The sequence below is a fragment of the Anomaloglossus baeobatrachus genome, chromosome 3, assembly GCF_048569485.1.
Source record: "Anomaloglossus baeobatrachus isolate aAnoBae1 chromosome 3, aAnoBae1.hap1, whole genome shotgun sequence".
NCBI lineage: Eukaryota > Metazoa > Chordata > Amphibia > Anura > Aromobatidae > Anomaloglossus > Anomaloglossus baeobatrachus.
In genome coordinates, this window is record NC_134355.1 from 49,947,051 (window position 1) to 49,960,046 (window position 12,996).

At 42.7% G+C, this 12,996-nt stretch overlaps 1 protein-coding gene across 1 annotated transcript in view; it reads right to left on the reverse strand.

The window, feature by feature from the left end:
• Positions 1-1,241: 1,241 nt before the first annotated feature.
• HAAO (3-hydroxyanthranilate 3,4-dioxygenase) overlaps positions 1,242-12,996 on the reverse strand; it is a 70,962-nt gene continuing 59,207 nt past the window's right edge. Inside the window, exons 9-10 of the mRNA XM_075338011.1 lie at positions 8,477-8,559; positions 1,242-2,704 (exon numbers count right to left, since the gene is read on the reverse strand). Coding sequence (XP_075194126.1) covers positions 2,626-2,704; positions 8,477-8,559 — 162 coding nt within the window. The 3' untranslated portion in view covers positions 1,242-2,625. The remainder of the gene's footprint in view (positions 2,705-8,476; positions 8,560-12,996) is intronic.

Below are 12,996 nucleotides of genomic sequence, written 5' to 3' on the forward strand. Positions count from 1 at the left end.
GAAATGGGGTGCTGGAGAAAAATGTTATCAATACCATGGATGGCAAAAATAAACAAAAAATCAATTTTGAAACAAATCAAGCCAGACATGTCACTCGAAGCAAGGATCACCAAGCTACATTTGGTTTCATCATACAAAGAGAGCAATCACTGAAGAAGGACATAATGGTCAGAAGAATAGAAGGAACAAGGCAAAGAGGCATACCAGCAACTCGATGGCTTGATACAATCAAGTACTCATGGAGAAAACTATGGTGGACCTATATAGACTTGCACAAGATTGATCTTCATACAGATCACTCACTCATCAAGTCTCCATGGCTCGAGATCGAGCCAAAGACCGTTAAACAAAAAGTCATTTCAGCAGACCTTCCACAGATAAATACAAGAGACCCCCAGCATCTGTTAACACAAAGCCACATCCAGGAGCAAGTCTCCTTTAGCTCTTTGTGGTCTTTGCCAACAATAGTAAAAGTCAAAAGGAGCATAGTGATCAATAATATTCGGGAAATGAGATACAGCCTGACAATGGGTTGGATAAATTACTAAAAAGGTAAAATGTGGCAGGAAATTAAAATTTCAAAAAAAAAATCACATATATTAATAAATGATAAATATTTACTATCGTTATATAGTATATTATGGATATACAATAAATGATAATATACATGTATAATATAGATGAGAATGCCAGATAATGCATTATCCCAAAAATTTGAGAACCAAAAAGACGAAGGAATGATCCATTGGTTACTGTGGGAATCTTCCAAGTTATTTCCATCTTTACATCAAGAAGTGATAAAAAAAATCTAGTCTTGTGAGTGCAAAACAAGCCCAAATCATCACTCTTTCACCACCAAGCTTGTTAGTTGGAATGAGGGGTTTGTACTGATATGCTGTGTTTGGTTATTGTCAAATATGGTGCAGAACATTATGGTCAAATATCTTCACTTTGGCTTTGTCTGTCTAAGAGCAATTGTTCCAGAATTGGTTTGTTCATATACAACTTTGCAACCTAAATAGAAGCAGGTTTCTCACTGCAAAACACTTTTCTTCCACTCGCAGTGAGTGCCCCCTGGTCCTTAGTACTGTCTTTGGAAGAAATAAGACATGTGCCAGTCCTTTATATTGACCACACATGTATTTATACATATAAATGAGATCTCCTCTGAGACGTCTTTTTTCTAAGCTAAACAAATCTAACATTTCCAACCTCTCATCATACGGGAGGCCTCCATTTCTTGTAATAGTCTAGTTGCCCGCCTCTGAACTGACTCTAACTTCTGAATGTCCTTTTTAAAATGTGGTGCCCAAAACTGGATCCCGTATTCCAGATGTGGCATTACAAGTGATTTATAGAGGGGTAACAATACGTTGGGATCACAGGCTCCAATCTCTTTTTATACACTCTAAAATCTCATTTGCTTTAGCAGCTGCTGCCTGACATTGAGTACTGCTGCCCAGCTTATCTGTAATGAGAATACCCAAGTCCTTCTCCTGTTCTGTAGTCCCGAGTTTACTTCCATTTAATAGATACACAGCTATAGGATTACTCCGTCCTAGGTGCATTACTTTACATTTATCAACAAGTAACCATTGCTTTTTTAAGATCAGTGCTGATCTCTATCTTCCTTGGCATTGTGTTAACTAGTAGAGATCAGCAAACCTGAGGTTCGGTGTTCGGACGGAAAGGGATCTGTTTATGGCTGGCTGCATGTGGGTGGAGATCCGAACTTCCCAATTAGTGATGTCCATTGGGTCAAGGTTCAGGTCAAGTTCGGATCCAAAACCAGTCTTAATTTAAAGTTTGTCTGACCCCACCAAACCAAACTTTGCTCCTTTTTATTAAGTAGCAAACTGTGAAAACTTCTGCTTTTATAGTGGTGAGTACACTTGCTGATGAACAATTAATTAACCGCATTTGATTATCAGGTCTTGGCTTCTTACTTCTTTAATTTCAATAGGAGTAAGGATGTACTTCACTTTTCACACACCACGTTTCTATTTTGGCCTACTTTTTTGTTAAGTAAATAATGTAATTTGTTGTGTATTGTTGTTCATCCAAGGTTATATTTACTTAAAAAAACATTTGGTTTGTCAAAGGTCTCAAAATTAATTATGTCTTGATATGTAAAACCATCAAATTCAAGGACGGCATACTTAGTTTTCTCATGATGGTATATTTCACTGATTCCTCACATATAAAAGCAATAAAGTAATATTATTTCAAAGTCACAATGCAAATAAATCCTGTCTAATAATCAAAAAATAATCATAAAAGTAAAAAAAAATACTAATATAAGGAATTATTCAAAATGGGCAATCAATTCAGATAGTTTTCAGACAGATGAATACACGTTACACTAATATTTCAGTATAATACATACATGCAAATTATATTGGTCTAATTAACGTCTGCTGATGTAAAGGAAAGCCTTTACGTCAGCAGACGTTAATTAGACAAAAGTGCATAAGGTTGGATGATGTTCCTTTCATTTCAATATATATAAAACTTAATTCAAGGACGATGTATCCGATATCAAATTTATTCATGAACATGTTTAGTGGCAACTGTGTCATGATCAAAATGCAGCTGCTCTCTTCGGAAAATTCTCTGATCAAGTGATTAATTATATGCTTTCCTTTGAGCCGGTTCCATGCGAATGCAGAAGGCAACACACCCCTCATGTCTCTTCCAGGAAAACCTGCTCCAAGTAAAATAGGAAGAAATTGTTACAGCATAGAAAACAGCACACAAATATTCAATAAATACAGTATATTCTAGCTAATATGCTTTTCACTATTCAGTATTTATTTCAGCATAACCCACTCACCAACAATCCACTGGATAGGTGACGTATGAATGGTAAATCAGTTGAGTTTCAACTGTTAAGACCCACATGATCACTAGAATAGCGAACCCAAATCTCCTGCCTCTTTCAGTACCCTGATGCCTCATTCAAGGCCCAATGAAAGTGACAGCTGTGATTGGTTGATTCTGTCAATGTCATAGACTATGGAGCTTTCGGCAACAAACTAGGCCACCATCCTATTCACATCTCCTCCTAACCCTGGTCATACGCCTTCAGGTACTGGTGTCCCAGCAGTCAGAATCCCAGCAATCCAACATGCATAGGTGATAAATTCTTTAGGCTGCAAAATCTCCTTACCTTTTTTTAAATATTTAGTACATATACAAAAGTCATACTGATTAAATGGGGTGTACACTACTTTTACATTAATGACCTGTCCTTAGGATAGGTCACCAATGTCTGATCGGCCGGGGTCCGTCACCCCGCACTGCTGCCGATCAGCTGTTCCCAGTCCCGGTGGCAACAGGAGGTGGCCAGGTATGCTCAGTTCCAGAGCTGCTCCGTCTTCTGATACCGGCCACGGCCAGGTACTGCACATCTGCCTCCTATTGATTAGAATAGGAGGAGGATGTGCAGTACCCGGCTGAGGCTGCTATCAGAAGATGGAGCAGCTCCGGAACTGAGCATTTCTGGCTGCCTGCTGCCAGGACTGAGATCAGCTGATTGGCAGGGGTACATTTTCTTTGCATCTATAAAACGGTCCAAATCTTGCATTACACGCTGTTTATAATGTTCTCAAACAAATACCAAACAAAAAGTAGCGACAGCCCATTTTACATATCTGGAAATCTTTGCGGCTCATGGTAATATAATATTAAATGTACAGTATATACAGTATCATGTATTATAAAAGACAGAAGGAGAATCCGTATATATCTGCAGTAACCGGATGATTTCATGTTCTGTAAGGCTGCTTTCACACATCCGTTTTTTGCCATCCAGCACAATCCGGCAAAAAAACTGATGCAATGGATCTGGCGAAAAAACGGATCCGTTGCATCAGTTTTTTCCATGTGTTCCTTACGTTTTCTGACGGATCCGTTGGGCTACACTAAATGCAGCTAAGAGCAGTATTATTAGAGAATAGAATATTTTTTTATGTTGCAGCACCAAGGACTGTAAGGCTATAATCCCTGCCTAGATTCCTCTAATACACTATCACTTCTTCAGCAGCTAGCCCTACACTAAATACAACTAAGAGCCGTATGATTAGAGAATAGCATAGATTAGACTTATCCCTGAAAAGGACTTACGGGTTTACGTTGCAGCAGCTAGGACTTTAAGGCTATAATCCCTGCCTAAATGCATCTAATGCACTATCCATTTTTCTACAGCTAGCCTTACACTAAATGCAGATAATAGCAGTATTATTAAAAAATAGAATATATTTTTTACATTGCAACAGCAAAGACTATAATAAGGCTATAATCCTCGCCTAGATGTCTCTAATACACTATCCCTTCTCCAGCAGCTTTCCCTACACTAAATGCAGCTAACAGTGGTATTGTTAAAGAATAGAATAGAATAAATGTTTTATTTTTGTAGCAGCAAGGACTTTAAGGCAATAATCACTCTAATACGCTATCCCTTCTCCAGCTGCTTTTCCTACACTGGTTCCTGGGTAGAGTGAGCAGAGCGGCATGATGCGACCCAATGATGTGATGCAGCTGGTTAATTATGGCTACATCATAACCATATAGGCAAGCAATCCCCTCATGATTAGTGGCTAAAAAACAACAGCGAAATATGCAGGACAGGTATACCTGCTTGGTACTCGAGCACCAGGGATACTCTTTAGGGCACTTGATCAAGAAATTCCTTGAACAGATATAGGAGCCTACTGAACAGAATGCTCATGGTGGTGCCCACTGGAAATGGGCTTCTGAAGGGATCCCCAATTTCCAACTTTTTAAATGTCACTGTCGCTATTGACAGCGGTCTCTAAGTGGTTAAACAACTGTGATCAAAGCTATCTCCAATTCCTGTATCAAACAGCCAACATCTTAGCTGTACGGACTGAGCTCAGCTCCTGAGATCGCCCATACGTGCACTGCAGACACCCGCCATAGAAGTACAACTGATATTGCTAATGAAACACTAGTTAGAAATTCCCAGGAGTTACCCATGTTCACTAAGTGCTGACATTGGCCCTGAGTATTTAAGGCAAAATACACATGTGACGCCCTGGCAAAACCAGGTTGTCACAGAGCCTGCACAACTCCACCAAAGTGCAGGCCATTCTCCTCCTTGGCACCAACACAGTCCCCACACAGGTATACACCAGCCAATCAGGCCCTAGTCACCCCCCCCAGGACAATGGGAGGGACTGAGGAGAAGAGCTCAGGAAGTGACAGAAGAGTTTTAGTTTGAGCTGTAGTGAGAGGAAAGCTGACAGTTGGAGCTCCCTGGAGAGGGTGGTAGTCGGGGTTGGTGCCCCGGACCACCGGACGACTGGACTAGCTACGCTAACTAGGTGGCAGTGAGGGCCACAGGCGATGGAGATCCGGTCGCGGGGAACCTGAGGTAGACCGGCGCAGGGTTGTAGCCCGCAGGTGCCAAGAGAGGGGATCCGGTCAAGCGGACTAGTCCAGAGAGAGAGACAGATGGAGAGTGGAGGAGAGAGGGCCCCTGGCTGTATATCCGTGTGCGGGATCAGCACACCCCTCCAGAAGCTCCCGGCATCCGGCCTTGGTTTACAAAAGGACTCCGTGTATTTACTGACCTCCAAATCAGCACCAGCTCAACTAGCACCACGACAACAAATTGTGAGTTGCCTGCTCCATGCAATCCTTCACCATCCCCTAGGCCCCGGGACTACACCTCCCCTACCCATGGAGGGGATACCACCTTGCTGCCCCGCTCCATCAGCCCCGGGCACCTACATATAAGGCAGCGGCGGTGTCACCATCCCTCACCGCAACCCACATGTGGCGTCACTGACAAAGACTCTGTCCCCTGTAAATAACCCCTTTTCACTCATGGGCGACGGATGGCTGTGCGAGCTCCGGATCCGGCTGCCACTCAAGCCACAGCCACTACCCAGATGCAAGCTCCTCGAGCGGCCCCCCGGTTGTGATCTGTCCCCCGCCCACGACACACATATTTTGTATAGTTATATCCTGGAGGGTGAGAACATTATTTTGTGATCTACATTTTTTTTTTCTTTTGCTTTTATCCTATTAAAAATATTTTGGTTCTGTATTAACCTGTCTAACCTGTCAAGAGTGTATCTGGCTCAGGGGAGAGCCCGGGTGAATCTGGTGTGAGAAGGTAACAACACCTTGTTGCTGGCAGGTCCACTGCTGTTATTTAATAACATCTCATTGCTTGTGGTGCTGTAAGGGTTAAGCACCCTTTCCTGCCTAGCTGTAGGCTGTAGCTGCCAATCTCAGGTGTGGCTCTTTGAGATCACTCCCTTTCCCTATTTATATCAAGTGATCTGATCACATGATGCTGGTGATAGAAACTGAATCCTCATTTCTATGTGGTCCACTTTGGAAGGAGCCTGCCCTGGAAGAAGTCTTTCGTGTTGTCTGCAGCAGTGGTGTTTGCTGCACTGCAGCTGCCTGGAGTGTCTTTTCCTTGCATGTCTATTTCCCCTGTTTGTATTCCTTCCCCTGTGTTTCTGTATTGTAGTGGTGAGCCTAGTGACCTCGTCAGCCTGCTCACTAGGCAGCGTGAGTATAGGAGAAGCTGAGGGACCCAAGTATCCTGCTTGCAACAGGTTGAAAGAACCTGTATAGGGATGCTAGGAAGCTCAGGAGTCAGCTTGAGGTGAGTTCAGGAGGTGCCCCCTCACCTCTCGCCCTATCGGCAGGGACCTTCATTGCATTGTGTCCCCTGTGTGTTGTAACATCTTATGGGGGTTTACCAGGCACTAGGTAAACCTCACTAGTCACGTGTGTGATATAAACTCACAATAAAATCCATACTTGCCAATTATCCCTATTTTTAATTCTGCAAACCAAACTATAAAAGGCTAAGGCTTAGAAAAATGATGCCAAAGGCAGCCATTATGGGGATATTCTCGGAGGCAAGACTTAAAGTGTAACCATTATTTTAATATTTTACCTAGATCAATAGTAGACCTGAAGCTAAGAAACTTTGTAATATATCTTATCAGACAAATTGGTTTAATTTGCTCCGTGAATTAAACATTTATTTTAACAAATTCTTAATTCATAGTTAAAATCGGTCTTCAGTGATTACAGATTTTCCCATTACTGAGATAGGGGATGACAGTTGGTGCTCATAAAGTTCAATGAAGAAGTGTAGCTGTTAATTCAGGAGAACTTTCTTTAGAATGTTTGTGTGGCACCCCTGAGGCTCTGGCTGCCACAGGGTGCTGCACCTCAATTAAGGTGCGGTATCTATCTCAGGTAAGGAGGGGGTTAATCACTGGTGTTCCACATTCAAACACACAACATACAGCTTAGGAGCCTTCACACAGAGTGGGTTGGTTCAGGGTAGGCAGGGGGTTGGCCATACGAACATTGGACTTCCCAGTCACTAAAGCCAGTCACCTGGGGGGCAAGTTCCACTTGGGGGAGAAATAGACACAACACATGCACCTCGAGAGCAGATTCAGACTCGTCAGGACCATAGTTCTGACAAGACATCTCTGGACAACTTGGACTTTAAAGGGCCCAGGGGCTTGGAGCAGGAGCTCAGCAAGGGTACCTAACTACTGAGGGGGACACCCTAGAAATAGGACTCTCTCTCTCTGTCTCTCTTCAAACACCGGTGGTGGCCCCCTTACCAGATATGGGATTGACCGGAGCCCATCATGGCAGTGACTAGTGTGACCGGGATGGCAGCTGAAGTTGTGAGTAAACTACACCCTGAACCTGCAGAGACTGTGTTGGCTTGTCCTTACCGGTGCCTCCACCCAGCGCTTAGTCGTCAACGGCCATTATAACCCTCATCATCCACCCGGGGCCCGCTCTGACTTTGGGGAGCGACACCATCCCAGCTGCCTTAACACCTGCCCCAGCGAGGAACCCGTCAGCAGCGGCTATTCCCTGGCCGCATACCACAAGTGGCGTCACGACAAACTTTTCCCAATACCTCGCTTCCCTGACCAGTTACTATACGCCTTGGGGCTACGTAACCGGGTAAGGTCACCACGTGACATCGCCTAACCTGACCCGAAAAGGCCCGGTGACGAGTAGGTTAACCACCTGTCCCATGGGGTGCTACATTTGTGTGTGCCACTTTCTCCTTCTAGAATTTAAAAGTACCAACTGTCATCTTCTATCTTAGCAATGAATACAGATTTTACCCATGAATTGAGAATGAATGAGAAAGCAGCAGAATTATCTGATAAGATATGCTACAAAGCTTCTTATTTCCAGGTCTACTTTTGATGTATGATATGAAAATGAAAATGACGACCACTCTTCAAATGTCCTAAACTTTCTGATGTAGATACTGTATATTTGATCAAAGTGTAAAATAAAAAAAAATGATATTCAACATCAGAATTTTTCGATTCCAAAGGGTGAAATTTCGCTGAGGAGATCTGAATACTATGGATGGTCCTGCAGGGTTAAACCCCACAGTTCTGCATATTGTACAGCGTGAAGGTTTTATATCTTAACTTACGTAGACTGTTTTGGTAGGAGCAGGCTGTCTCCAGTCGCTAACGTCAGAACTTTCTCACCAACAGCTACCGCAGAGGAACCTTCCTGCAATGTGGAGCCATAAGAAAATGTCACGATAAACTATATTATGGTCTATTATTACATTGTTTAGAATATACAACCTTGTTTTGACAGACTTGTTCCAGGTCATTGTGTCTCCGCATGGTCCTAATACAGTGTGACTGTTCTTTTATATAGTATCAGGGGCCTATGGGTGGGGAATAAGTTGTGACTGCTACCAGTATAGACCCCCCATAGCTATTCTGCTCAATCGGTAACGTTTTATGCATGCACAATATAACACATATATTGGATTGATAAAAGAAAATGGATTACACCAGAAGTTATAAAATGCTTTTCATTTTTTTCAATATAGGATCTACTTATTGTGGAATTCAAGTCACATAATATACTAAGGAATAATGACAAAAAAAACTAAACAGTAACAAACTTTTTAAACAATTTAGTTAACCTCCAGATACTGCAAAGTTATATTTCATTACCCTATTTTGCTTCCTTCTCTTTCAAACAATCTGTGCAATGCTGTTTCCCACACTGTGATTGCTTATACATAGTGTAGGATCTTTGCTGAGCAGCAGATGAAAGCAGATTCTAAAGGAGCATGAAAAGTGAAATGAAACAGCATCTAAGGGGAAAACCTTTCTCCTTGCAGAGACTGACACACCAGTCTGTGTCCGGTACGTTCAGAATTCACGATTTGTAGAGTTAGGGCATCTTTAAGGTTGGGTATGGCAAGTGTGTGATTGGCCAGAACAGGGAGGGCAAATAGAGGAGAGTTCAGTAGCTCAGAGTTCTTGCTGACAATAGATTATAACAGAACATGAGTAGAAGCTTTGGGTACACAGATGAATATATGTTGGCTTACACCCGAGATCGAGGTATGTTAATTAACTATTCTGGGTTATACAGTAATGAAGTTTGATTCAACTAATTATTGTTCTTTATTAATCAGTAAATTAAATTATAATTAAATTTAAAAATATAGGAAATAATTTTCTTTGGGGGGGTTTCCAAGATTTCAACTGCCTAGGTGCCTCAGTAGAGTTTGAAACAGCACTGGAGAGTGGGAAGCGTAGAGCATTAGACAGGGAAAGTCACATAAATAGAATGTGTGCATATACTGTAGTGTACAGATCAGCAGTTAAAAGAAGATTCAAAAGAGGCATAAACTAGACATTGAAATAGCACTGCCGCTGAGTGGGAGAGAAGGAACAAAGTACAGTAGCAAAGTATACTACAGACGTTCATAACCTTACAATGTATGAAAATAATTCAATACATTTAATACGCTTAATAAAATGTAGTTACTCATTAAAGGGAACTTTTTTCCCTCCAAGTCAGCAGCCTTCATACAGTATGTGTATGTCAAAATTTCCTGCCTAACCAGCAATGTATAATGCCATTTACTCAAATCAATGTTTAAAAAAAGCATTTATACAGTGCGCTGTTCCTATGCTATTTAGGCCTTTGGCTAGTCAATTGGACGTTGTTTCCCCAGACTAGTCGTCCCTCTTTCCATCTCATCACACACCTGTGCGCATGATAACGTGATTTCCACAACTAGGCCTCACTGCAGCTCTTGGTAATCTTGTGCACGTGCGCGGTTCATTATGGCAACTTCTGCATGTCCAATCATGTGCAGCGCGCCTCTCTGAAGCAGGGACATGTACACCCAGTTTCTGAGTCACATTGACGTTTCCGAAATGAGCTGCGCGCATGCGCAAGATTTCTATGCACTGGCAGTGACACTGGCTGATGGAAATCACATTATCATGCCCACAGGGGTGTGATAGTATGGAAAGAGGGCCGACTAGTCTGGGGAATCAACACCCCTGCTGTGACTAGTCAAATGTCCTAATTAGCATAGCGACAGCGCACTTTATAAATGCTTTTTTTAAACAATGATTTTAGTAAATAACATTATACAGGGCTGGTTAGACAGGAAATTTTGACATACACATGTGAATGCGGCTCGGTTGAATGGACCTAACAAGTTCCCTTTAGCATACAGAGAACTTTGATGCACATTGTAGCCATTTTTGATATGTCCCTCTGCCAACATCATAGTAACAGCAGCCAACATTAGTTACTAATTGCATTTCCCCCATAGCCGTGTCATCTTCTTAGACGACAGCAGATGTGTTTTTCTAATTTTGTATAATATCTTTTAGACCAGAAAAATCATGTAGCATTTTGGAACGTAGAGGAAATCAAAAAGGAAAGTTCTATGAATGGACAAATGGAGCCAAATTGCATTTCTTAGGCTGCTTTCACACATCCGGTTTTTCCTGTGCGGCAAAATCCGGCACTTTACAGGAAAAACGCAACCGTTTTTTTTTGCTGCCGGTTGCGTTTTTCCTGCATAGACTTTAATTAGTGCCGCATTGTGCCGCATGGGCTTGCGTTCCGTCCGGTTTTTGCCGCATGCGGCAGATTTAGCCGATGCGTCGGCCGGATGGAACGTTGCCTGGCACGTTTTTTTTGTGCGGCAAGAAAAATCGCATCGCGCCGCATCCGGCCGATGCAGCGCATTTTTCAATGCATACCTATGGACGCCAGATGCGGCGTGATACGGCAAAAACCGCATCCGGCCGCCGCATGCGGTTTTGTCCATTGCGCATGCTCAGTAGCATGCCGCAGGCAGCAAAAACCGGACGGGCTGCATGTAAAAATCGTATGCAAAGGATGCGGTGTTTTCACCGCATCCGTTGCATAGGTTTCACAGCCAGATTGAGCCGCACTGCTCAAACCGGATGTGTGAAAGCAGCCTTACTGGACAGCAACATTACAAACATATGTAGTCTAATTTTTAGCATTCTCACCCTCCCTGATCTAATCCTTGCAGTCAGAGTCTTATTTGGAGATTTCAGTTGCCATTTTTTAAATTGCAGTAAAAATGTGTTGCTACTTAAAAAAAAAAAAAAAAATAGGGCTCCATAAGCAGAACTCTATTGTCAATTACTCACCGGAAAATATTATTCATAATATTTATGACAGTTTTAGTAATATCACCAGATAGACATGTCTTACAAATAAAAAATATAATAATTATTATTAATCTTCAAGAGTTGTCTTGCCATATACATTAATGCTTGGCATATTTCTAGGGAACACAATCAATGGAAGCAGCTCTGCTTTAATTTCTGAATATTACTTCTTTTTCTGAAGATCTTTACGGTCAGACCATCATAGTCAATAGTTGTCCATTCAACATAGAGATCAGATTGACCTGTGGCATATCCTAGGGCAGTGATGGCTAACCTATGACACGCCAAGCCATTTTTGCTGACACGCATGGCAGGGGCAGGCTGCTGCATCCTGATCTATAAGACCGCCAGTGATTTAACTAGAACTGCATATGCGGCACTAAACTGTTCTGAAATGACCTGCCTGGGGGAGAGGAAGAAAGAAGAGATACCGTAATGACTGCTGGGGGAGAAGAGATAATGACTGCTGGGGAGGGAAGAGGAGATAATGACTGCTGGGGGAGGGAGGAGTTAATTACTGCTGGGGGAGTGAGGAGAGGAGGTAATGACTTCTGGGGGAGAGGAGATATTGACTGCTGGGGACGGGAAGAGAGGAAATAATGACTGCTGGGGGAGAGGAGATAATGACTGCTGGGGGAGGGAGGAGAGGAGGGAATGACTGCTGGGGAAGAGGAGATAATGACTGCTGGGGGAGAGACGATAATGACTGCTGGGGGGAGAGGAGATGACTGCTGCCTGGAGGGGAGAGGAAATAATGACTGCTGAGGGGAAGTAAGGGGGAGAGGAGATAATGACTGCTGGGGAAAATGAGATAATGACTGCTGGGGGTGGGCAAGGGGAAAGGAGATATTGACTGCTGTGAGGAGAGGAGATAATGACTGCTAGGGGAGAGGAGATAATGACTGCTGGGGGAGGGAGGAGAGGAGGTAATGACTGCTGGGGAAGAGGAGATAATGACTGCTGGGGGAAAGACGATAATGACTGCTGGGGAAGAGGAGTAAATGACTGCTGGGGGAGGGGAAGAGAAGACAATGACTGCTGGGGGAGAGGAGTAAATGACTGCTTGGAGAGGGGAAGAGGAGAAAATGACTCCTGGGTAAAGGAGATAATGAGTGCTGTGGGAGGGGGAGAGGAGATAATGAGTGCTGTGGGAGGGGGAGAGGAGATAATGAGTGCTGGGGGAGGGAGGTGCTTGCATTGGCTTGAAGTGTATGAAATACCAACCTTCAATTGAAGATTTAACCAATGAAATTCAGCAATAAAAAAAGTTACTAAGCAAGTAAAGTAAATAATTATTTGTTTTTGCTTTATTAATATATACAGTACATATATTAAAATTACAACTTTTTACTATTAGAGCTACAAATATCATAAAATTGTGGATTTTTCCAGAAGTGACACACCACCTGAGTTATGCTTGGGTTATTTTTACACCAAAATACCACCACTAGGACTACTCTCATAAAAATATATT